We start from the raw sequence: 26,527 nt of genomic DNA, 5'->3' as shown, positions 1-26,527 counted from the left end.
AAGCCTGCTTAAGTTGAATACTTGCGGCTTTCTGGAAAACTTTGTCATGAGGTTCTTATTTTTCTCCTTTTACTGAAGTTGGGTAAAGACTTCTTCCTAGACTGGTGTCCAGGAACCAAGGCGTTTAAATGCCATGCATATCCCCACGTGTCACCTGGACTTGGGGGACAGGGAAGGCTGTCATGCTGGGTGGGAAGAGGTAGAATATTGGAGAGGCCAGGGAGCTGGCCGCATGCGAATATTCTATCCCCAGCCTTTGAGCCCTCATATCTAGGGGACTTTATCCTCCCAGAAGTTAATGTACAAAAGCCACAAATGATTGTGGTAATTCTGTGGCATAAATTAGATGAGAGCCAGTAAGATCTTCCGTGTTGTGCTCCTTTGGGGGGTTGAGAGAGGAGGTTATTGGGCAATGTGTTCTTGGCTTATGGCCATAGCCAAGAGACTGGTTCTGCTACTTTTTTGAGCTCTCATCACCCCACACCCTGTCTGCTCGTCACTGCTGTCACTTCAGCTGTGTACGCCTTTCCTCGGTACAGGCATCAGGCTCCCTGCCACGGAATCTGCATACATTAACTATTGTCTGCTAAAAATTGTGACTGTTTGATTCTTTTCTTTTAATCATCCATTTTGATTTTTATAAACTGAGCCAAACTGGCAGCCATGAAGACAGAGGAATGCTAGTTTCTAACAAAGAAAAATGAGACACAGTCTTTTCTTCCCTGCCCTGTGTCTGTGAGCAAGGCTCAATTCTCAGTTGGCCCAGCCCCGAACAATCTTGAAAACAATCCATTTTCTGCTTCTCAGAGGTGCCAAGCAGAGGAATTCACAGTGAGTGGTGTGGAGATGGAGAGCTGTTGCTTGGGAACTGTCCTGTATCGCTACCTTGCTTCATCTTTGCCACAGTCTGGGAGCAGTGAGGGCTGGATCACAGCTCTGTCTGTGTGGGCAGGAGGATTTTTTAAGCCTCACATGAATGGCACATGCAGGCCAAGGAAAAATAGAGGCCCCGTTAACCTGGGGAGACTCTAGAAGCAGACGCCGTGCCAAGCATATTCTGTGAACGTTCTTGTTCCTTGATCATACGGATTTACAAAGTCTTTTCATAAAGTTGTCTTGTCTGCCTCTTTGCCTCAACACATGTTGTACCAAAGAATGGTAGCATTCCTGAAGATGTTCAGATAGATATCCTAACTATGCTTTAATCTTAACTGTGAGTGGAAAATCAGAGTTCGTCTTCACTCTCAGAGGGAAAGCTAAGACCAATTTCTAGTTTCTCTGTGATCTCTGCAGAGGGGAAGTAAATTGGCCTCTCTATAGAGTTTAAGGGAACTTCATCCACTAAAATCATCTTCTAATTTATTTAAGAGTGAAATGATTGTAATCCCTGCTTACAACCCCACCTCATCTGCTCCTGTACACTTTGTGGCTGGATAAAAATGTGTGTGTGTGTGTGTGTGTGTGTGTGTGTGTGTGTGTGTGTGTGTTGGCGGGGGGAGAGGAGGGGAATGGAAGAAACTGATGTGGACATATGGATGGTATTGACCAAGAACCTGAATACGACCCTCAAAGGTCACTACTTCACTCAGTCCGTTATTTCGCAGATGTTTATTGAATCCCTGCTGTGTCAAGCACTCTGGAAAACATGGGGGTAAATATATATCCCATCCATCCCCAAGTCTTGTTGATTTGACCTCCTGAATATCTCTGGACTCTCTCTACCTCTCACCTTCTCCATTACTTCCATCCTAGTCCAAGTTGCCATTAGCTCTCAAATGAATTACCAAGCAGTACTGTGTTATTCTTCCATTATCTTGTCTAGTTTCCTCTATTCCCTGTCCTGCATCCAAAGTGATTTTTTCAAAATGAAAACTTGATGACCCTACATTCTTTCTTCAAACCCTTCAGTGGCTGCCCATTGGTCTTAAGGTAAAGATAGAACTCCTCAGAGTGGCCTGTGAGGCCCTGCATGGACTCACTAGACATGTACTGTCTACTCCAGCCATACTGGCCTGCTTTCAGTTACTCAAATGCTCAAGCAACTACACCACAGGACTTTTGAACATGCTGTTCCCTTTATCTGGAATATATTTCCCAATGCTTGACCTAGTTTTTTCTATTCATCCTTTAAGTCAGAGCTTTTCTAAAAACTTCCACGCCATAGTAAGCAATACTATTTTACATTAACACTGAGAATACAGATAGGTAGGTAGGTAGGTAGGAAGATATAAGGATGATAGATAAATAGATGGATGAGTCTTTGATTGAGTTCCCTAGGTAACAGATTCTCAGGGCAGAGATGTGTTTGTAGGAAGTGTTTTGGGAGGTACTCTCAGGATCAACACCAATAAGAGAGTGAAGACAGATTTGGGCAGAGGAAGGAGTTGACGGCAGTTTCAAAGCCCCAGGCAATCCCCCCAAAAAGGAGCTCTGGAGCTGGGATGGCCCTTCAAAGTTTTCCACTTTGACATAAATGATGTAGGCTTTTGTATTCCTACATCAACCAATCATTGAGTGTTTGCTGCCTCCGGGTCAGGGGTATTACCTTAGGCAAGGAGCATGACCTTGGGTCCAACTGCTTTCTTTGACTAAGGGTATTTCCTGAAGAAAGACTCAGAGTAGCCCAGTCCTGAAGGAGGGAGCTGGGGAGCACACCACAGCATCCACTACAGTCAATTCCTTATGATGCTTGGATCCATCCGCTTTGCATAATAAGTTCTGGAAACACTTCCTCTGGGATTCTGGCTGGTCTCTTTTCCCAGGCCAAGTTGTGGGAAGAAAGCCCCCACCATTACATATTGTCTAATGGTTGTACCTGTTGCTCATCATATCCCTCCTCTGCTACCCATTTTAATCTCCCCCACCTTGTTTAGCATCTTCGCTGGTCTATATGGCAATCTTGTTGGGGTGACGCACATATTTATTCCTGAGAAGTCCAAGCTTCTGCTCAACACGCCTTTCTCAGTCTTGACTGCTGCTGTTGTCCATTTACCAAAAAAAAAAAAAATGGGTAGAATATAAAAAGACTCTTATCTTCTGCAGCCTGAGGGTAGAAAAAGCTGAGGACCAGATCCAGGCATTAATTATTAGGGTAAAGCAAAAGTTCAATCCTCAATTCAAGCGTGATTGGGAAGGAATGATCTCTGAAACTTGGAATGGAGACGTCCAAGTTGATGCGCTTAAAAGCTTGAAACCTCTCATCCCTGGAATCCTCTGCATCTACAGAAGTGATGTTCCCATCCTTTTTTTTTCTTTTGGTCATGCCGTGAGGCGTGCAGGATCTTAGTTCCCTGACCAGGGATTGAACCTGTGCCCCCTGCATTGGGAGCACAGAGTCTTAACCACTGGACCACCAGGGAAGTCCCGATGTTCCCATCTTGATTGAAGATACTGCACAGACCTTGGAATTTAACCTGATCTCCCTCATGATTTTCACACATTGCATTCAGCTGATCAATCACTGTAGCTTTCCACTGTCTTTCGCTAGTAGTCTCAGCAAAAGCCATCTGATTCTACCTTTTTAAACTACTGTTTCCTCAGGACATCGCAAAAGTCTGAAATATTGACTCACCAGTGTGTTCCCTGGCACCTGTATCCTACTTCAGTTCCCCACTAGTGAACGTGTTGACAGTGACACTGCTACAGCATGCCAGGGGCTATCAGTGAGCCACCTGCCACCAGTGATGGGAGTCTTATTGACAGCTACTCTGGGAGCCTGTCTCCTCAGGCCATTCCTGGTACCAATTGTCTTAGATGGAGTTTCCCCTGGAACAGATCCTGAGATAATTTATATGTACGAATTTTACTGGGGAGTGTAGGATCTACACCTCTGAAGAAAGTAGCATTGTGCAGAGGAAGAAGTTTAACTGTAATACAGTCCCAACAAAGACCTCACCCATCCCAAGGAGAGGTCAGGAGCTAAGTGGGCTCTTCAGAATTGCCCAACTCTAAGACTAAAGGCCTGAGCCTTTATACTTCTGTATCAACCAGAAATTGGATTTGGCTGTCTCCAGGACGGAACATGACCTTGGGCTGAGGGCAATTCCCAGAAAGGGCCTTGGTTGAGACCTCTCAGATACTTCAGTCTTGAAAGGAGAATCGGGTGGTACTCTGCAGTATCAATGATAGATAGGTGATTGATGTAACCGTAACAGTTGATCCGTGAAACAACAGCTGCCATTATTACATGTTCTACACTGTGATTTTTTTTTCTATTTCATTTGATTTATTTTCATGGTTCTTATGGTGCATATTTTGAAAATCACAATATTGGATTACGATCAGTAGGATAGTGTAGGATGCTGTGAAAACACACAGGTAAGGGCATTTGCTTGCAATCAGGAAATTGAAGAACTCTTCCTCAATAAAGGTGAGATCAAATCTAAGCTAAGCACGAAGAGCTAGAAACACTCTACCTGTGTGAGTCCTTGGATAAGGAGGAATGGAGACGGTGGGTGGAGTGTCTGCATTTTCCAGAACCCTGGTTTGCTCATGTGCTCCGCTGGGAACAGATGTATTTCGGTGACCTAGAAATGAAAGGACTCTCTCTTCCAGACTTGCCTCAAGCTAGCAGTTCTAAAGCCATCTCGCTGTTCCTTAGAAAATAACAGCAATAGCAGAGCCCAGGCTTGCATGGCTATTTCAGACAAAACCATTGTTTTTCTCTTGTACTTATTTTAGGGAGTAGGTGAAGGGGCAACATAGTCTCTTGGTATCTGTGGTGAAGTGGGGGTCAGGGCTGGGTATTGGTTCCGGGGCCCCACTTGGATACCAAAATCTGTGGATGCTCAAGTCCTTTATATAAAATAGCATAGTTATTTGCATATAAGCTATACACATTCTCCCATATAGTTTAAATCATCTCTAGATTACTTATAATACCTCATACAATGTAAATGCTATGTAAATAGCTGCTGGCATGCAAAGGATTTGCTTTTTGGAACTTTCCAGAATTTTTTTCCCTGAGTATTTTCTGTCTGAGTTGGGTTGAATGTATGAATGTGGAACCTGTGGATACAGAGGGCTAAAGGTACTATAATCCTTGAAGGTACTATAATCCTGAAATGTGAGGTAGAAGAAAAAAAAGAAGGGGAACAGAGTGTGTGTGTAAATCTGTCTAAGCACTGGAATGGAGTGCGCCCGCCTGTTGTCCAACCCCAGCTCATGTGCCTGATGCACAGTGAGACCAAACAGATCAAAATGTCAAGAGTTCGAGCAGAGAAGGGTTTACTGCAGGGGCCCAACAAGGAGAATGGGTGGTTCGTGTTCAAAAGACCCAAACTCCCCGATGGCTTTCAGGCAAGTGTTTGTAAAGACAGTGTTAGAGGAGAGGGTCATAGGATATGTGACCAGCTTGTGGACCTTCTTCTGATGAGTTCCTGGTGAGGTTACAGGGTGGTGTTTCTGAAACTTAACCTTCTGGTTCCAACCAGTCTGGGGTCTGCATGCTTGTGGTCAGCATGTAGTCACCATCCTCCACTTGGGTGGGGGTCTTCGTTTCCAGAGAACTACTCAAAGGTATGCATCAGATTATTATCTATCCTCCTTTGGGAGGAACTAGGTGTCCCATGACTCTATTGTCCTCATCATTAACTTCTTGACCCTGCTCTTTGGAACTCAGGGAAGGCCTGGGAGGACAAAGCCTTTTTCTACAAACAAGAAACGGGAGACACAAAGGGGCTTTTGTACCCAGGAGGGCCCCACAGGGTCCTGCTTAGTTTCAATCCCCTCTTTTCTTTGATACTCCTCAGTCTTGAGGGGAACAGGTGTAAAACTAGAAAGGGAATAAAGTTTTGGATAGAGAGCTTAATCATAACCTCGGCAGAGGAACTCTGGTTTAGCGACACTCAACTTCACGCCAGCCGAGTGACCCCACAGCCTCTGCTTTCCCTGGTTTGGTTTGACGGGTTTTTTTCTTCCTTTCTTTCAGAGGGCCTTTTTATGCTTGAAGTCATGATTGAGGCTTTGGGTCCCACTGGAATACCAATTTTGTTTTTCTAGATTTAGTCTGTTATTTTTGTTATTGTTGGTTATTTCAGTAGAAAACAAAATCTTACTTCATTCTTTTATTAAGAAATGACTCAGCAATTGCAATGTGATGGGACATTTTTCCATAATTTTCGTGGATAAAAAATTTTAACACTTTGTCTCCTTTAAAGTTTCTTTTCCCCCAGAATTTCATTTTTACTCCTTGGTTGACTATGTAGTTTAGATTCAAACTAGGGTCTATGATTATGTTTTTCATTTCTCTTTAAGTGGAAATAAGTTAAAATTAGGAGTAGTATTGAATTTTCACCTCAAAATTCTCTTGTAATAATAACATCCTCCCCATTGCCCTCAAATTTAAAAAAAAAATTAAATCCTACATGAAACAGAGATGAATGGTTCATGTTTAATTCAAGTTAAGTGAAGTATGAAAAGGTTTGTTGAAAAAAATTGTTTAAATTTTAGTGATAAGAATTTCTAATTCATGGGCGATTGGGATTGACATGTATACACTGATGTGTATAAAATTGATGACTAATAAGAACCTGCTATATAAAAATATAAATAAAATAAAATAAAATAAGAATTTCTAATTCAGGAGCTGGAAGGTAGAACTGGAACAGGTGAGAAAGTGTCCTGGGTTTAGGTCCCCATTAGTTGTGAGATATTGGCCTCATCTCTAAAAGAAGGATTAGATTAGGCACCTTAGGGGCTACTCCTACTCAATTTATTTGTGACTTTATGAAGTTGTCGCTTTAAACACTGTCTGGACAATGATATGCCTCGGGTTTCTAGTGATCTTTAGGTCAGCTGATTCCTAGCCATTCCCTCCAAGTCTGCCTTCATCTGGATCCTAATTTGGTTTGGCATTCTCTAGTGACGGAAAAGGCAACTCACGCTGGGCAGCCTCCTTTGCGGCTCCCCCATCGAAGGTTGACAGCTCAGCAGCCTTCCTGTTCCAGAGCACAGGACGCCTTTGCTTGGGACTGAGCTGAGGCTGCTAATTGTTCCACCTCCAGGATCTCATTTAAGCCCAAACTGCCATCCCAAAGGTGTATTATTCAGTCATCTGTCAGACCCATCGAGAATGGTTATTTCAGCTTGGAAGGGAAATTTAAAATGGAGAAGTAGGTTGTTTTCTTTTCTAGTGTTATGTTATAAGCAGTTGCTAAAACAAAAACAAAAACGACCCTGTGTCTTAAGTTCAAAAACGTCATAGCTATTTAATTTATTTATTTCAAACCAAGAGCTGCTCAGTGCCCAATGCCATTTACACGTGAAATGTAAAGCGGATTGTATCCTGTCCATTCCCTCCCTGGCTGCTGATGGAAAGAACTAGGTGTTGACATGTCCTTGTAACAAATTATTCGCTCGAAGAAGATTCCGTGTCACTTAAGGAGTTAAAAATAGAGTGTAACATTTCTCAAACTGTGTTGGCTGAGGTGACTTCAGGAGCTCCCCGGGGCAGTTAGGAGGCTGTTCAAACCCCTGCTTGAACAAGGAGGTTGGATGCCTTTCAAGATTTTTGGTGGGAAAAGGTTCTGCTGCAAATGGAACCAGAGGGGAAGCACAGGAGAGAGGGAAGGAGACCAGCGAGGTGGTGGGGGGGGGATTAATGGTCCTTTGGGCTCAGTGCTGTAGTAGAAACATGGAATGTTCGTTACTAGCACAGAGGCCAGGGGTGAATCTACAAAGTGAGTAAGCTTACTGGGGAGCTGGGAGTGAAGGGCATTCCAGGCCAAGAAAACACACCATCAGGGAGACAAGAAAACACACCATCAGGGAGACAAGAAACAATGCAATACCTTTAGAGAACGCAGTTGAGTGTCGGGGACCACAGCATAAGAGCAGGTGGGAGCCCACCAAGGTGGCGTGGCAGACAGGGGGTCAGTTCTTAGAGGTCCCTGCAAGACATACCCAGGCGTTCCCCTTTCCTGGCTGCATGGTACCATTAAAAGAATTTCAAGGTGAATCAGCTGTGTGACATCAGCCAGACCCTCTGTATTTGTCTGCAGTCCCCTACACTCCTTTAGTGCTTTAGTAGAGAAATAACCATTGTTTAAGGTATGATTTGTGGCCCTTACTTTAAAGACTTTCTATTCTCGAAGAGATGCTAATGACTCCTTTGTTAAGGTCACCATTACAGCATCGCAGACTTAACTGGGACCTGGACAACCCTGGAGGTCATTCAGTGTCTTATCAACAGAGGGCACTGTTGCTACTTCACCTTTGTGGGAGGTTGACCCAGGCTCTGCAGGAAGTTAGTATTGCTGGCCCCTGGGTACTAAGTGGCAGTAATACTACTCTCCCCACTCAATCATTGTGAAAACTAAATTTCCAACTACTTTTCCTAAATTTCCTTGGGGTGGAAAGGGGGGGTGTTAACAGTGACACCTACTCCCCCCCACCTCCGACCACTGAGCCCAGGCTCCCCACGTTTTGCAGATGAGGAAACCAGGGTCCAGATGGGTTACATAACTTGCTCCCAGTGAACCAGCTGGTCCTGGGCAGAACCAGGCGTCTGGAATTCCGGTCCAGGGCTCTTGGTGTGGTAATGCTTCAGCCCCCTCCCTCAATTTCTTGAAAGTTGAAGTACGCCTGTGACCCTATTAGGTTACTGATTTAATGTCTTCTTCTTTGTGCTCTTTTCTGAGTGAGGAGGAAAGGGAGGGAGCAGAATGGAGGTTGAAAGGTGAAGGAAGCACTATTAGAATCAGGTAGGTCCACACACAAAGCTGAGATATATGAGAAGGAAAGGGGCAGGCAGCACCAAAGCTATCTCCTCCAGCTTCAGGTGGACATGACTCCACTACCTGCTGTTGTCGTTCATCCATAAACATGCCACCCCATCGACGGGCTAGGCACCCACTATTCCAGCCACTGGAAATACAATGATGAGACACAGTCCCTTCCTTCATGAAACATATAACTTAAGAGGAAGACAACACTTAAAATTAATCACGAGACAGGACTATAAATAATTATAGCCAGCATCTGCTGACAGCTCTTCTGTGCCAGGTACTGTCAAGCACTCTATATACATTATCTCATTCAATCCTCCTTGCAATACTATGAGTTAGGTACTATCATTATTTCCATTTTTCAGACATGGAAACTGAGGCCTAGAAAGTTAAGGGATTTGCCTAAGGTCGTGCGGCTGGGATTTGAATCCAGCTGATCTTGGAAGGTATATTATACTGCATAATAGCAATGGTAGGTAAAATGTATTGTAGAAGCCGCATAGAAAATGCATTTAGAAGTAATGGATAGGGCTTCCCTGGTGGCGCAGTGGTTGAGAGTCCGCCTGCCGATGCAGGGGACACGGGTTCGTGCCCCGGTTCGGGAAGATCCCACATGCCGCGGAGCGACTGGGCCCGTGAGCCATGGCCGCTGAGCCTGCGCGTCCGGAGCCTGTGCTCCGCAGCGGGAGAGGCCACAGCAGTGAGAGGCCCGCGTACTGCGAAAAAAAAAAAAAGAAGTAATGGATATTGACCATCTTTACTACTGTCTGAGAGTCAGATGTAGACTTTATGTTTCTCAAGGAGCAAGTGCAGAGAAAGCTCCTCTTTGGGATTGCCCCCTCACCACACCCTGTTCTCTTTCAGTTCCTTGTGGTTGCTGCTTCACCGTGGTTGCAAAGACCAGGGATACCTCCTCTGGGGAAGCAGTTCCTTATGCTCAATACTGCCTCTTTGATCACAAATTCGGATTGATTGCTATCTGTTTTGTTTTAGGCCCCCTTTTAAGATGAAGATAAATTAATAGTCTGAAGTGAAGAGAAGCAGAATCATATCCATTTGAGACTGTTACAAGATATTTTACTAATCGAGGAAACTAAAGTTTCTGCACATACCAAGTGTTTTCCAGCCGAGGAGATGCTTATGTCTCCTCCACCCAGATCTAGCTCCCCTTCCATGTAAATCCCCCTCTCACTCAACCCCTTATCTGACACCTTGAAGAGGAGGTAAACCAAATTATTCGACATTGTCTCTTTGATTTACCTTGACAACCACTGTGAAAACAAACCCAACAGACCAAGTGATGGAGATGTTTTACAAAATAAACATTAAATAGAGATTGATCTTCGAAGCATTTAAGATTTCTGTGTGTCTGTCTGTCTTCCCCATTGGCACTCTGTAACATTGATTTATGTAATTGTTCTTTACAGTTGAAATCTAACGCTAATATTACTCATCAGAACTGAATTATTTTTAAAATTTTTTTTACAGGGTCGTCATGTCAAAACGGGCCAACTTGCAGCCATCAAGGTTATGGATGTCACAGGGGTAATGTATCATTATCTTGCCGTCTCAAACTTATATATGTGTCATAGAGAAGTTAGTGATAGAGAAAAATCACTTTTTGGAAATAGAATTTTTTTAGACATCCAAGACCTTTCCCCACTTGTGCTTAACATAAACATTAAGAGTATTCAGCAGCTGACCGAGATGACCATGGGTAAATCACTCTAATTAAATTAGATACCTACACACTGCCTTATGTAGTCAGAGTGAAGAACATGTGTGCCAATAATTTACATAAACACAGCCAAGGACATTTGCAGATGAAGACAGAACAAGGATTTGAAGGTATTAAGAGAATAATACTGAGATTACACAGAAGAGGTGGGTCTTAACAGTTTTCCCCAAAGTCCACCTAACACTGGAGTAGACAAGAGTTTGGATAACTCTAAAATCCTAGTAGGATGTGTAACATGGATATTTTCCTCCCCAAAATGTTATAGACCAAATAATCACAATAACTACAAATACTTATTATTATAGAGCGACACTGAAACAAAATTTCTGGCCTGGATGATCAAAAGCAATCTAAGGAATAGACTTTATTTTAAATACAATCTTATGCTTTCAATCCTTTTTGCTAGGTCTATTTAAAATATTTTAATGCCTTTTCTAGAGTGCAGAGCAAAAATCAGACTTGAAAGGACTTATTGGAAATCAAAAGCATGTTAATGATTTTCGATTGTCCCCAGGGATTTTTCTAAGATGTGTCAGCTGTACACAAAAGCTAAAAGACCAAAGTCTTCCGTTTGGCCCAGAAGTGGATTATTTAATGTAAAGAGATGTAGAATGAATGGGTCACACAAAGGTATCAAGAACCAGTATACAAATAAGAAAAACACGCAGTATGTCCGTAGGTCAGACTTCGGTCCGTACCTTCTCTGGTCCAGTTTGCTACCTTTGATAAGTATACATTATATGCTACACTATTAACCATGATACTGATCTCACTAATTTTCATTTATACCACACATTGTACTGTCTTCCTTTCCTTACTTATCTGAATTCCTTTTTAAGTTCTATGCATTTTAAAAATTGTATGCATTTTTAACAAGAAAAAATTTTGTTCCCATATGTTTAGAAGAACTTAGATAAAGTAATTCTTCCTTTTATTTGTCCTAAATGCATTATTCAAATTTCAGAGCTTGCAAACCAGTTCAAATATTTCATCCCAATTAGTTTATTAATTCACCTGGCCTTTGAGTAATACATGTAGATTATATTAATAAGGTTTACGTTCTGCCACTTGCAAGAGAAAACTCAAAATAACAGAGGCTTAAGTATGATGGAAGTGTTATGCTCTCTCATGATAAAGGAGTCTAGGGGCGACAGTCCAGGGATGTGTAACAGCAATGTGATAGAGTAGGCGGGTGTTTTTGTCTTTCTGCTCCATTGTTCTGACACATGGCTTCCACACTTAAGGTCAGTTCTCTGATTTAAGGTAACCGTTGGATTTCCATTGATCACATTCTTTGGCAGGCCAAAAAAAGGCAGTGCGGGGAGTGGGGGGGGGCGGCTGGGAGCAGAGGGTACTGAAGACAGCCCCTTCCAGCGAAATTTTTTCTACTCGCATACGTTTCTCTTTACTTCTGCAGTCATTGGCTACCTAGCTGCAAGGAAGCTGGGAAATGTGGTCTTTCATTCTACCAACCTGTCCAGTTAATTTGGGTTCTATTATTAGTCAGGAATGAAGAGGGGATGGATACTTGTATTGTTAATTAGCAGGGTCTGACACAAAAATCAAGATCAGATACTATCAGTCTCTACACAGAAACCCATTAGAAATGTGTAAATCTTTTACAAAGCTCCCAGCACAAAACAAATCAGAATTTATTTTGCAATTCTGCTAAAGTCATACTACTGTATTTTCCTTGAATTGAATAGGATCTCCACATAATGTGATGCACTTGGCAGTTGAACAACTAATGGATGTGGATGGAGCCCAAGACATTAGTTCTGTAAAGTTCTGTTGTGTGGGTCTGCAGACTGCAGTTGAGTTCCATTGACGTCATTAATCTCAGTGTACAAAGCTGTATATTGATGCACAAAGTATGCCTTGAGAGCATTGAGTATCACTTTTTCTGGTTCTGTTTGTGAGATTTTAAATTGTTCAAAGAATCATTTACTATTTCTAGACCACCTTGCTTGGAATCAAAAAAGTTACACAGCAATTTATCCCAGAGTATGTATTTTCAGTTTAAGCAGTGTCAGTTAGCCTCTCTAAACTGGGTTTCACAAGGCAACTGAGACCTACAGAAAATGATTTAGAGTCTATTTTCTCAATTCTCCCCAGCATGGTACAGAGCTAGCACCATTTTCAATGCATAGGAGAGTCAATCCATTGCTTACAATGGATGCTTTATAGTATTTAGGCTTAATTCTCTCGGGGGAACCTCTGTTGAAAGGGCTGGATAGTTCCTTGATTTAGGCACATCATTGGCCATTATGTAACCACTGACCCCTGACAAAGGCAAACATGGCTACACATCAGGAAATGGTTTTCTTATTTCCCATGGTGTATGATCCAGCATCAAATGACTTTTGTATCACCCCCTTACACATCACAGTCAACATAAAATTTCCTTTGTGAAACTCATGTGGTGTCCTCAGAAAACAATCTATTTCATTTTGTCATGTTGTCTTTTGTGTATTATGGAACGCTGCAAAAGCTTCTTACCAATTATTATAATTGTGCTCATTATAGCTGCTCTGAGATGAATTCTCAAAGGTCATCTTTGTTAATTGTTTGCAGTGATCTACTGTGAAGTTACTACAGTTTATCGTAATGAATTTGATAAAACTATAAGCTTGAAATCAATTTTTAAATTATTGTTTTCTTTCTATACCATTTCCTTTTTTAGAAGAAAATAACCATAGAGAAAACTGGATATAATGCTTATGTTCTTCTGTTTTACAGCTGAGACACTTCCAAATTTGCTAATATTTGCTTCAGAATTAGGGCTTAAACTCAGACTCAGTCTTTGAAGTTCTTTTAGTTTCTGAAATAATTATGAGAATTTCTGCATTTTGTCGCTTTCTGGGGATTTCTTCCCAGCTGGATTTGTGTACTTTAATCATCTAAACAAAATTGGGCCCTCTCAGGTAGTGTTCCTCAAGGTGGACAGCCAGCATTTACGGACTGTCTGCACCCCTTGGGGGTGTTCATCAGAAAGGCAGATTCCTGGGCTTGCTGCAGAATTTCTGGGTGGAAGAACCTGCCTTTTCTCCAAGCTCCTCAAGGAGCTTCACGCACACCAAAGTCAGAGGAACACTTTTCTAGGGATTCGTATTTACTGCTTTCTGGCTACCAAGTATGAAGAGACCGTGATTCTTTGATAATCCTGCAAATAATACCCATCTTCATTTGAACCAAAATTCCTGATGTAAACTAGTTCCTTTACAATGATACCTTGAAGCCCATGTAGGACTTAATAAGATAATAACTTACTGTCATAGGCTTTCTCATCTTTACAGTGACTGGTTGTGATCATTACTCAGGACACTTTGGGTTGTAGTACCGAAGCCCCACTCAGACTAGATGAAGCTGAAAACAGAATTTATTGTCTTGTGTATATTTTTTTAAAAAAAGAAAAGGCTCAGCAAGATCTAGGAAGTCACATGACTGATTAGGAATTTTGTATCTCTCCATCTCTGGGCTCTGCTTTCTTTCTACCAGCAGCTCCAGGCTCATGTTCTAATGACTTCATTACCCTTAGTCCCAGCAAGAGTGCCAGTGTGGACATCAGTGGCCCAGCTTGGGTCACCTCATTATCCGACAACCAAACCCTGTTTCTCTCCAGCCACATCTGGGTTGGGTGCCTGGCCCTGGAACCTACCACAGGGACAGAGAGTTGGAAAGGATTCCTCAAATAAAAAACTAAGAACTGTTAAAGGAAAGGGTAGGATAGATGCTGGGCAGGGAAAAACAAGAGAATTCAGTGTATTACTGTAAGATCAAATCATTTTAGTAGATGTATTTAAAACAGACTTAGTCCTTAAGTAAAGTGCCTCTGTAGTTACATTTTTTATATTTCAGCCTGAAATAATAATAATGGTAGGCAACATTGATGGAGTGATTATTATGTGCCAGAACTCTTTACAATACTTTCTGTATATTGATTCACTGAATGCCCTTAACAACCACCAGACTCCATTATTAGTTCCATTATAGAGATGAGTAAACCACGCATACTAAGTATCTTGCTGAATGTAACATGTAAATGGTGGAGTGAATATTTCGACCTGAGTATTTTAACTCTACTCTTTAAGTCCACTCTGTTTCTCACACTGCCATAGGTCTTCATTTAACATAGAAGGATATTTAGTGTTTAATTTAATATTTATTTGATAAACATTTACTAAACACCTACTTTATGACAGACACTTGAAATTCAAAAATGACAAAGTGGTTCTTTGCCTGAAGGGGAGCTGACAATAATACAACCTTGCTCTAAATATTTGTAAGTAAAGCTAATCCATTTTATAATAAAGTCGTACAAGTCATAAATAATGTTACATATAAAGTTTGATGTGACAGTGAGGGGTAGTAATTAAGCCCAGGAGGAAAATCAGATGAGAACGTTCCTGGCCAAGAAAACCATCTGTGCCAAGGCATGGAGGCTGAGAGAGGTGGAACATGTTCTGGAAACTATCACATAGTTTAGTTTTAGTATAAAAAATGTGCTGAGGAGAGAGTGATACAAGGGGAATCTGGACAAGTTAGGGTCAGGTCATGAGCAAATTGAATGCTGTGGCAAGGATATTATAAGGTTTTCAAACTTTTAAATTTTCCCAGTAGAACCCTGAGAGCAAAGAGTCTTAAGCAAAAACCCATTAGATAGAAAAGATACAAGGCGGGTTGTTTTTTTACAAGGGGCGGGAGGCTGTCAGTCCTGGCCCCGTCCTCACACCACTGCTAGAGCCAGTGTGGAAGCCGGAAGTTAAATAGCAAAGTAACAGGATGGGATTTGCCTACTAGAAGGATCCATCTTAAGCCCTGCTTGATTGAGTTTCTATTTCTGTCTCACTTACTGAATTCCTGTAGGTGAAGCTTTCAGCCAGTCTCCATCCCTCTTTGACGAGTAAGGAAGCAGCCTTCTCCCAGTAGTTTCTGGTAGAGTGCTTTGCCCAGAGTTAACGGGCTCATGGAATGTTTGCTGAAATTGGACCAAAGGAAAAAAAAATCTTTTCATCTTCGGTTACTGGGAGAAATCAGGGGACTTGCTGCTCCATGCACATTTGATGCCTCCTTCCCAAAGGGAGGGCAATTCAGTGGAATGATTGGTAGCATAGAAGGTAATATTAGTAACAATAATAACAACAACAACAACAGTCAGAGACAAAAATAAAGATGGCTATCATTGATTGCTTAATGTGCCAAGCATTGTTCTTAGTACTTAATACAATATACACGAACTCATTTAACCCTTGAAACAATTCCCATTAGAGGAGCAGTGCTAACAATATCCATTTTACAAATGAGGAATTAATTGAAAGCAAAAAATCCTGAATAACTTGCCCAAGCGCCACAGACGGTAAATGGCAGAGTTGAAATTCAAATCCAGCCAGTCAGGGTGTGCCCACCTTCCCCACGGCCCTGTTATAAGAATGAGAGACAGGAGTTGGGAGTTGGGGGGCATCACCAGAACATGGCCATCAGATTCAGATAGAGCTGGGTTCACACCCAGTCCTCTCCTTACTGCCCTTGGGCAAATTTTTTAAGTTTTCTGAATCTCATTTTTCTTATCTGTTAGATGGGAATACAAACATTGCAAACTTTTTTGAGACTAAAATTATATAATGTCTAGTGCTTGGTACATAACAGTTCCTCACTAAATATTAGTCCTGGTAAGAGACAGTGAATGCCTGCATGGGGCAGGCAATAGGAATGAGGAGAGGATGTTATAATGTGCATTGGACTTCTGTAGCTGGCGATGGTAGCCTGTGCTATGAACCACATGCCGTACATGCCATATGTGTGTTAGTTCATCGTCAATATATGTAAATAGTTTGACTCAGCCCTGTCTTCCTTACCTCAGTTACAATGTTATTAGTCTTACCCTGAACAACAGGTAACTGTCAAAATGACTTAGTGTAGAGCAAGATCCAGGAGAGAAAGTGGGGCTGGACTCCAGAAGCTGAAGACTGAAATCACAATAATTCATTTATTCATTCACTTAAGAATGAATGAATGTGCTATGCTCTGGGGTGATAGCGGTGAATAAGACAGACACAGGCGCTATCTTCTGGAATCTTACATTCCAGTGCCAGTGAAAGACATTTAACAAACAGTTGAACAGTTATTTGACAGTTCTGATTAACTTTCAAGGACTGTACAGAGAGTATTAAGGGAGAATTTAAGAAGGAAACTGACCTATCTAGGTGGCCAGTACGTTCGTTTCCTGATTAAGTAACAACTACATGAGATCAGAGGATGGGTAGATATTGGTGAGGTTGGTAGGGCCCGAGCGGGGCGTTCCCAGCTGTGGAAGTTTGACTCTCAGCAAAGCCTGGGAATCCCCACCCCAGGCTCTTCCGCTGCAGAGACCCTTCCAGACACCTCTTTGGGACTTTTCAAGTAGATAAAGTTAGCAGAAGGACCGGTCAGATAAAGCACATGATGAGAACTTTTTTTTTTTTTTTCTGCGATACGCTGGCCTCTCACCGTTGTGGCCTCTCCCGTTGTGGAGCACAGGCTCCGGACGTGCAGACTCAGCGGCCATGGCTCATGGGCCCAGCCACTCCGCGGCATGTGGGATCTTCCTGGACCAGGGCACGAACCCGCGTCCCCTGCATCGGCAGGCGGACTCTCAACCACTGCGCCACCAGGGAAGCCCTGAGAACTTTTAACAGAGAAAAGATAAACAGATTTTTTTTTTGTCTCCATAATACCCTCCACCTTTGGGGCTATTTCCAGTGTCTCAATTCTGTGTGTTGTACAGCACGTAGAACTTGGAAAGCTTCTAAGTTCTAAAAATGGACACGCTGAGCTGCTTACTCCATGCACACTTCAGCATTTCTCCTCACGTACTGATTACGCCCCTTTCGGTGGCTTATGCGTATCTGGGTCTCTGCACGTGTGCATGCGTGATGAATGGGTGGCCTTGTAGTATGTGTATGCGTGCATGCTCCAGAGATTGCTTAAGAGCAAAAAATGGACCTGGAGACTCCTGTCTATACCCCACACTGATGAAGGTGAACACTTAGGTGCACTCGTTGTTAGAAGTGTTTTTCCATTGTGATGGTTTGTTTTTAGTAGTGCCTTTCATTTGTGTACCTCAAAGTATTTGATCAAAACTACAATTTGTTCTTTTATCCCCCTAGTGGAATTGAGATGCATGAAGGTAAGGAGATTGGCCCACAGAGGTTGGGGTGCCTGGAATCATTAAGCAGGCCATTCAAATCCAGATTTGTTACCAAGTTCCTCAACCGTGGACAGTGGGGGTCTCCTTTCGTAGATCCGTGCTCCCCTTTGCCTGCCAGCACATCTTTCCCATCTCACATTTAGGTCCCTCTTTTGACTTTACTTGGTTCCCTCTTGTTGAGTTCTTTTGAGGCTTGACCTCCTCATCAACACATTGGCTTTCTGAATGACGGGAAGCTCACCTTTAGTTTTCCTTTTATGAAGAGTCCTCTCTTTCTCGTTCAAAGCCTGCTGACTTTAATGAGCCCAGAACAGGAACTGTGCATTATCCATCTTGGTACCTCCTGCAGAGCCTGCTGACCTAGGACCTGGCACATAGTGGATGCTATACAAAATGATATTATATTTGTAAAAACAAGAGACCAGAGAAAATATAAAGACTAGAAAGCCAGATGAAGAAAAAACAGATCCAAATTACAAGGCACAGGGAATTTGATAGTTATTTTTTTCCGGTAACCAAAGAAAAAAGGGAAGACATTATCATTTACACTGTTAATACCGTCAGAAAAGAAGACCCATTCCGATTCCTGTGGGCTGTTACCTGAATGTAGGTGGAGGATTCTTGAGGATGTAAGCCATCTCATTTATTTATTTATTTTAATTTTACTGAAGTACAGTTGATTTAAAATATTGTGTTAATTTCTGTTGTTCTGGAAAGTGATTCCGTTTATATATATATATATATATATATATATATATATATATATATATATATATATACATATTATATATTTTTTCATGTTCTTTTCCATTTTGGTTTATCACAGGATATTGAATACAGTTCCTTGTGCAAGTAGGACAAGTAGGACCTTGTTGTTTATCCATCCTCTATAAAATAGTTTGCATCTGCTAATTCCAGACTCCCCACACTCCCAACCCTCCCCCATGCCCCCCAACCCTAGCAACCACAGGTCTGTTCTCTATGTCTGTGATTGTCTCTGTTTCTTAGATAGGTTCATTTGTATCATATTTTAGATTCCACATATAAGCAATATTTGTCTTTCTCTTTCTGACTTCACTTAGTATGATAATCTCTAGGTCCGTCCATGTTGCTGCAAAAGCTATCTCATTTATCATAGATTTTAAATGAATGACAACATTCCTAGGGTTAAAACCTATTTTTAAAATTCATAGTCCTCTTGGGAGTCATACATCAATGCAGGCTTGGGTGTGGAAGGATGCATGTCACCCTCGTGTTGTCTGCTTCTCTAAGGGATACTACTTCCTACTAAAGAGAGAGCAGGTTAGCCTAGTGGTAAAGAAGAGCGCTGCAAACTGTCACTCATCTGGGTTTACCCTACTTTTGACACTTCCTGTTTCTCTTACCCCGGGCATGTTGCTTAACCTCCCCTTATTCCACATGTATAAATATGGATAATATTACTTCTCTCATACGTTTAGTGTGAGAAGGAAATATGGTTATTTATAAAGCATTTGAGGGACTTCCCTGGTGGCGCAGTGGTTCAGAATTCTCCTGCCAATGCAGGGGACTTGGGTTCCACCCCTGGTCCGGGAAGATCCCACATGCTGCGGAGCAACTAAGCCTGTACTCCACAGTTACTGAGCCTGCGCCTCTAGAGCCCTCAAGGCACAGGTACTAAGCCTGCACACCACAGCTACGGAAGCCCGCGCGCCTAGAGCCCGAGCTTTGCAACAAGAGAAGCCACCGCAATGAGAAGCCCGCGCACCGCAACAAAGAGTAGCCCCCGCTCGCTGCGACTAGAGAAAAGCCCGCCGGCATCAATGAAGACCCAACACAGCCATAAATAAATAAATAAATAAATAATAAAATAAAGCATTTGAGAGCAATATGTAGAACACAGTGTTTAGTGCACATTGTTACTGTTACGACATCTCTTGTAGACATTTTTCATTTTCTCTCCATGGCACCAACGATTCCCATAGGAGACCATATGCCCTGCCCTGTCCAGCTACAGGGCCTTGGTAATCGCTGTTTCTCTGCCAGGAAACCAGTCCCTCCTCAGTCACATCACATTATACTTTTTCTTTCCCCTAACTGGGTAACCTCCCTCATGGCTTTTAAAATTCAGCTCACACTTGGATTTATCAGCTCTCTCCCCTCATGCCCCTAATTACATCAGCTACCCATACCTCTCAAGTTAGTAATTTTGCATGTATCTGTATCATTCTTTGATTTCCATTTGTGTTCCCCACGAGACTATAGTAAGTTTCATTGTGGAAGAGCTTGAATGTTTTATGTCCATTGTTGTATTACACTCGGCCCTCTGTATTCGCAGTGTTAGTTGAATCTGAGGATGTGTAACCCAGGATATGGCAGGCCGGCTGTGCTCTGCTACTTTACATAAGGGACTTAAACATCTGTGGATTTTGGTATCCATGGAGGATCCTGGAACCAATCCCTTGTGGATACTGAGGGACGACTGTATTATATTATTATTATTATTATTTAGCATTGTGCCTGGGATAGAGTAGCAGATAAATATTTATTGACTGAATCCATTTAGTTTAGGGTTAACATATACAACAAATCCAAGTGCTGCTTGCAGTATGCTGTGGCAAAGACCCAAGTTCTATCAGTGCTGCAATGAAGAAATACGAGCTTGGGCAACTCGTTGAATCATGCTAGACCTGTTTCCTTAGATCTGTAAATATATAGTTTGCAGGTGCTTACCCACCTTGAGATAATTTTAGAGGATCCATACATGCTTAAATCTCATTTAATGTTTCATATATTTTAATATTTAATAAACTGATTTTTTTAAAAAACCCTCAAACTCAATGTTACATACCAACTTTGAACACACTAGAAAATTGCAACTTCTCAAGGGGGAGTGAGGGTGGGGGAGGGATGGACTGGGAGTTTGGGATTAGCAGATGCAAACTATTATATATAGGAAGGATAAACAACAAGGTCCTACTGTATAGCACAGGGAACTCTATTCAATATCCAGTGATAAACCATAATGGAAAAGAATATGTACACATAGGTATAACTGAATCACTTTGCTGTACAGCAGAAATTAACACAACATTACAGTCAACTGTACTTCAATAAAATAAATTAAAGCTGTGACAAAGTGAGAGAGAGGCATGGACATATATACACTACCAAACGTAAGGTAGATGGCTAGTGGGAAGCAGCCGCATAGCACAGGGAGATCAGCTTGGTGCTTTGTGATCGCCTGGAGGGGTGGGATAGGGAGGGTGGGAGGGAGGGAGATGCAAGAGATATGGGAACATATGTATATATATAACTGATTCATTTTGTTGTAAAGCAGAAACTAACACACCATTGTAAAGCAATTATACTCCAATAGAGATGTGAAAAAAAATTAATTAATTAAAAATAAAAGAAAACAGCAACTTTTCAATTTGTAATCTGGGTTACTCCATTCATGTGCAGAATGTCATTCAGTATGAATTTTCCACTGAAATTTTAAGGCATGCTTTTTAAGAGTAATTGTTACCACTTACAATTACCTATCTGAGGAAATGTAGATTTCCTCTATCCTTTGGAACCAAAACAAAACAGAAAATTCGTAAGATGTTGAAGCTGATATGTGACTTTTTCTTTCAAAAATTCTAAATTTGTCTTCACTAAAATAGCCCCTTTGTTGTCATTGATTAACTTTATATCTAAATATTACATAGTTTAATTTTTTTAAGAATTTAGTCATCCTTTGTTTCTTTATTCTTTTTGCGGTACGTGGACCTCTCACTGTTGTGGCCTCTCCCGTTGCGGAGCACGGGCTCCGGACACACAGGCTCAGCGGCCATGGCTCACGGGCCCAGCCGCTCCGTGGCATGTGGGATCTTCCCAGACCGGGTCGCGAACCCACATCCCCTGCATCGGCGGGCGGACTCCCAACCACTGCGCCACCAGGGCAGCCCTGTTTCTTTTTTTTAAACTATTTATTTTATATTGGAGTATAGTTGATAAACAATGTTGTGTTAGTTTTGAGTGAACAGCAAAATGATACAGTTATAAATATACAAGTGTCTATTCTTTTTTCAAATTCTTTTCCCGTTTAGATTGTTACATAATATTGAGTAGAGTTCCCTGTGCCCTACAGTAGGTCCTTGTTGGTTATCCATTTTAAATATAGCTGTGTGTACTACATATAATAGTTTAATTTATAAAAATAAATGTTTACTGATTTTAAAAGTCTAGTTTTTATTGAGGCTGTATATTGGCATCCTGAATAAAATTTCTGTTGGAGAAAGGGATTTTAGTGCTACAAATTATTAAGTTTCTTTTTTAAATCACATTTTAGAAGATGTTAGTAATCCCTACAAATTCTAATCGTCTATGATTCTTTAACAATAACTCGTCTTCAATTTTTTTATCACATTCAGTCAGCGACAAAGGTGAAAATGGTAGACATGTTAACACAAAAACCTGCCTAACGCCAGCAACCACTGTGGAGAGCAGGACAGGTGAGCAGGAACAGAAGTGGTTCTAGCCAGTGTCTGAACCTCAGGGTGTAGTCACATTTATGAGTCTCTACACCTCATACTTCCTTGAGAGTTCAAACTGACCAGTCCCTTGGACTGTTGTAAGAATTACACAGGTTTATTCCTCTTCCATGGGTTGAGAGCTGAACGTTGGGCAAAACCCTTTGTTATAGAGCACACTAATAGGAAGTGTCTCGTTAATGCCGTGTTTGAATCCTACTATATTGTAGGTGCTTAAAGTATATTCCCCTGTGTAATAAATATGCAACTTAAAATCCCTCCTTTATCCCCTGGAATCATTCATAAGCAAATATTAGTGTGTGCTAACAAGCTCCTTTAATTGGAGGACCAAAGGCAGGTTTCTCTTCAGCCCTGGCTTAAGGTGCTCCTAAACTCTTCTTTCATGATTTAGAAGCTTTGGTTTTATCGCCATAGGTAATTGCCTTTCTTCTGTCTAGGAGTTTTCAGTTTAGAATTAAAAGGGCTGGCTTTGAAGTCAGACGAATCTTGCTTTGGATCTTAGCTGTAACATTTAAAATAGGAATAAACTCTCTGAAACTCGTTTTCCTTATTTGTTCAATGGGATCGTTAAAAACATGTACTTCATAGAGCTGTTTTGAATATTAAATGAGATGATACACATACAACCTCTGGGACAAAACGTTACGTAAGGTTGGCTTTGGCTATATTTTATGACCACGGTTGTGATCATCATATAGGCATCAGAGGCAGCCGGTGGCTTGAAAGCATTGTCTGGGATCATCCGTTTCCTTGCATTTGAAAAGCGCTGTCTCTTCACCTGTTTTATCATCTTCCAGGAGGCTGGTTCTCGTTTTTCACATAAAAGTGTTCTCTGCAAGCAGTAAGAGAAGTCCATCCCTACACATAAATACTTTTCAAGTCTCTGCTGCGTCGCATTTCCTAATGTCCCGTTGGCCAAAGCAGATCACATGGCCAAGCCCAGAGACAAGCAGAGGAAATGAACTCCACCTCTTCAGGTGGGAGGCTGCCACATATCCGGCCGTTTTTCCTTTTAGTCTACCACAAATAGTAAGCAATAAATAGATTCTCGTCATCTTGAGAAAAGACGGTCTTCTTTATGTTGATAATAAAGCTGTGCTTACGTAAGCACTTAATCGTTTCTAAGCCTTAGGAGGTGACTTTGATAGGTATCCTTTTTCCCATTTACAGGTGAAAATAACTGGCATTCGGAGAGTTTAAATGGCCGTGCCTGACTTGACATAATAAGTCAGCTTGGACAAGATTTTGAAGTCTTCTGATTGAGATCATGGTTCTTCCTAGAGTATTGGACTTAGCTTATTAAAATTACTCCCCTTTAACATTTGTGACAATTTGGTACCATTACTTTGTTTTTCACTATGACCCAGTGGTCATTAGTTTCCCAGTGAGCTTGATCCCTGTGCTCAATTCTCAAGACATAAGAATAATCCATTTACAAAACAGAAGATAAGCTTCTTATAACTTTGTAATCTAATTCTAGCCTCAGTTGTTGTTTTGTCCTTTTGAAAGCATCGTAACCCATCTCCTTCAATGAGCCGTATTGTAAGAGGTTGGACTGCTTATGAAGGGGTTAAATGTGTTCTCATGGTCATAATAAGTGCCTCCCTTTCAGTTTCACTGAGTAACTTAAGGCCATCCTTGCACTAGTCTTGAAATCTGGATGAACAGTAGCCCTGAAGGCCTGATAAATTTCACGCTCACTTACAAGGCCATATAAGATCAAGATCAAGGTTATATATTAGAGCTACGTAACCATGATCCACAGTGGTTCCATAACTGTGTTTGGAATTTAAACAATTTAAACCTAAAACTCAAGTTACTTACATTCCTGCCCTCTCCTACCTTTGTTATTTATTTATTGGTTGAGAAGATTAATAATAATGTTTATTTTGTATTATATTTTATAACTTTCACATACTTCATTTAATTTTCACAGAAGATTGGGACATAGAATAATATGGATACTATTATAAAATCTGTATCTCCTTATAGATGAGAAAAATTAGGCTCCAAAAGGTAGGCTGCTTTCCTGAGATCATGCGGCCGGAAAGGAGTGGAGCTCAAGCTGAACGTGCACCCCACCTGCCACCCCTCATTTTCCTGACTTAAAGCATATGCTTTCTTCATTACCACGTTGCCTCAGTTTACCTTTGCAAAGCCATGGAGAACATGCTGACTTCATTCTGGTCTCCAGTACTGTTTGTTTTGGATTTAATTATATACTGAATCACACTGTTATTTAACTGTTTCATAAGTTCTTGTTTCCTTAATGATATGGTGAGCTTTTTTAGGCACTTTTTCCTCCTCTCGTTCTCCTGGCATCAGCCACCATCCCGTTGGGAACCTGAGGCAGGCAGCAAATACTTGTAGAACCAGCCCCGCTTCTCACTAAGAATGACCCAAGCTGAGTCTGTCCGGCGGCCGCTGGAAAATGACGGGTGTTTTACTGTCTCATGTGCTTGCCTCTTTAATCGAAAGCAGATGCCAGACTGCCCCAGAAACCCTCAGGTTTGTTTTCTCCCCTTTTATCTAGACTTCCCTAAAGTACATCTGCTCACATCCTATATTCATCCACGATTATCAGGCCCCGCGTGGTGGGTTTAAAATAGCTAACATGCACAATCGTCAGACATTTTGGAGGCCTGCTGCAGGACCCTGCAACAAGTTGAAGGGCTGTGAAGGTCAGTCTCTCCTTAGGCTTGCAGTGAAGGCCTAGGCAGTTTCTGGTAGCCGCAGGGAAGATTTCTTTGGTCAGCATGGGCATCCCCTGCCCCCATCCCAGCCCCTCACTCCTCTCCTCCCCTCCTTTGTTAAGGCCACGTGCTTCTTCTTAGCTCGGCATCCCAAGCATACATTCTATTTTGAGACTACCTAGTCTTTGACTTAGTTAAGCCATGTCATATGTAACATACTGCGTTCTCCTAGGTTTGCAAACCTCCATTGCTTTTTACTAAAACTTATTTTTGGGTGGTCAGTAAATGTCAGCGTCTCACCACTCTCCTCCTCTTATTTTTACCAGTTCCTTTCAAGCTGTAAGGAATGCTGCTGTAAGTGGTTGGAACTTTATTAGGTATTCATTCTTTTATTCATATTTATTCACAGGCAGTTTGCTTGATGCTAGGATGTTATTTATAAAGAGCAAAAGCACGCAGGATCCCTGTGTTGATAGTTTTTATGGATTGACAGGGAAGAGAGGCTTCAATCAAATGTTTAGATAGATAAGCATGGATTGCCGTTCTGGTAGGCGCTGCAAAGGAAGAGACACGTGAAGATCCCTGGGGCTAGAACCACAGGCAGGCAGCTCAGAGAACTTTGCTGGGGAAGGGATCCTGGAACTGAGATCTGAAGGCAGAAGAGAGCTTACAAGCCATGGAGAAGGGAGTCAAGTAAAAGGGCAATTATGACACAGTATGACCCATACCTCTGTTCTAGTACCAACAAATGTGTGTGCAGGTTTGGGGGTGGACAGGATATAGTGGGGAGACTTGACATTACCCGAGAGAATTAGGGAAAACATCCCTCAAGAGTGTCCATTAAACTCAGTCAGGAAGGATGAGTAGAAATTATGTGAAGAAGAGGAAGGGGAAAGAAGACACTCATGGGAGCCCACAGAAGGGCCCAGCCACGTAGAGACCAAGTAGCTGGAGGAGGTGAGGGTACAGACAGGGACACGCCGTGAATGGTCTTTCAGGTAATGGCCGTGTAACATCTTACACGCAGAGATTCTTACTGCTGCATCTAAAACAGTTTTCCTGGGCTAGAAATCTTTTCCACCAACCTCAAGAATAAAATACTATGTAAAAGTCCAATTGATGTGTACATTTCAAAGTAAAATTATGAGGGACTTCCCTGGTGGTCCAGTGGTTAAGACTCCACACTCCCAGTGCAGGGCACCTGGGTTCAATCCCTAATCAGGGAACTAGATCCTGCGTGCTGCAACTAAGGCCCGGTGCAGCCAAATAAATAAATAAATATTCTTAAAAAAAATTATGGGAGGACACACACACTCTTCACCAGTGATATCAGGTTCTCTTAAAAAGGCCCAAGTTAGTGGACTCCAAATTGAAACTGGGAATGAGTGAAATCTGAATTAGGAAACTTACTCTGTAGGAGGGTTCTTTCTTTTCACATTCGTGGCACTACCACATGTCCCCTTTCTTTTCATGTGTACTTTCCTGAAGGTGAGATGGGTACTCCTGCTTTGTGAACATCCTCAGATGGAGGGAACTTACCCCTGCTCCCTTTCCCCATCTGACTTTCATCATCTTCCATCAGGGACTTCAATAAAAGGAGACTTCAAAGAAAATGAACCTAACAAATTTTAAATCGAAGAGGCTGTATTTTTTTTCTTTTCACTTTT

The 26,527-nt window shown here is 41.8% G+C and overlaps 1 protein-coding gene across 3 annotated transcripts in view; it reads left to right on the top strand.

Moving 5' to 3' along the window:
• TNIK (TRAF2 and NCK interacting kinase) overlaps window positions 1-26,527 on the top strand; it is a 408,961-nt gene that overhangs the window by 231,402 nt on the left and 151,032 nt on the right. For all 3 annotated transcript variants that reach the window (XM_073803896.1, XM_033855468.1, XM_033855467.1), the window contains exon 3: window positions 10,215-10,271. In XM_073803896.1, coding sequence (XP_073659997.1) covers window positions 10,215-10,271 — 57 coding nt within the window. The remainder of the gene's footprint in view (window positions 1-10,214; window positions 10,272-26,527) is intronic.

This window comes from Tursiops truncatus, chromosome 4 (assembly GCF_011762595.2).
Source record: "Tursiops truncatus isolate mTurTru1 chromosome 4, mTurTru1.mat.Y, whole genome shotgun sequence".
NCBI classification, from domain to species: domain Eukaryota; kingdom Metazoa; phylum Chordata; class Mammalia; order Artiodactyla; family Delphinidae; genus Tursiops; species Tursiops truncatus.
This window is presented reverse-complemented; position numbering and strand designations above follow the sequence as displayed.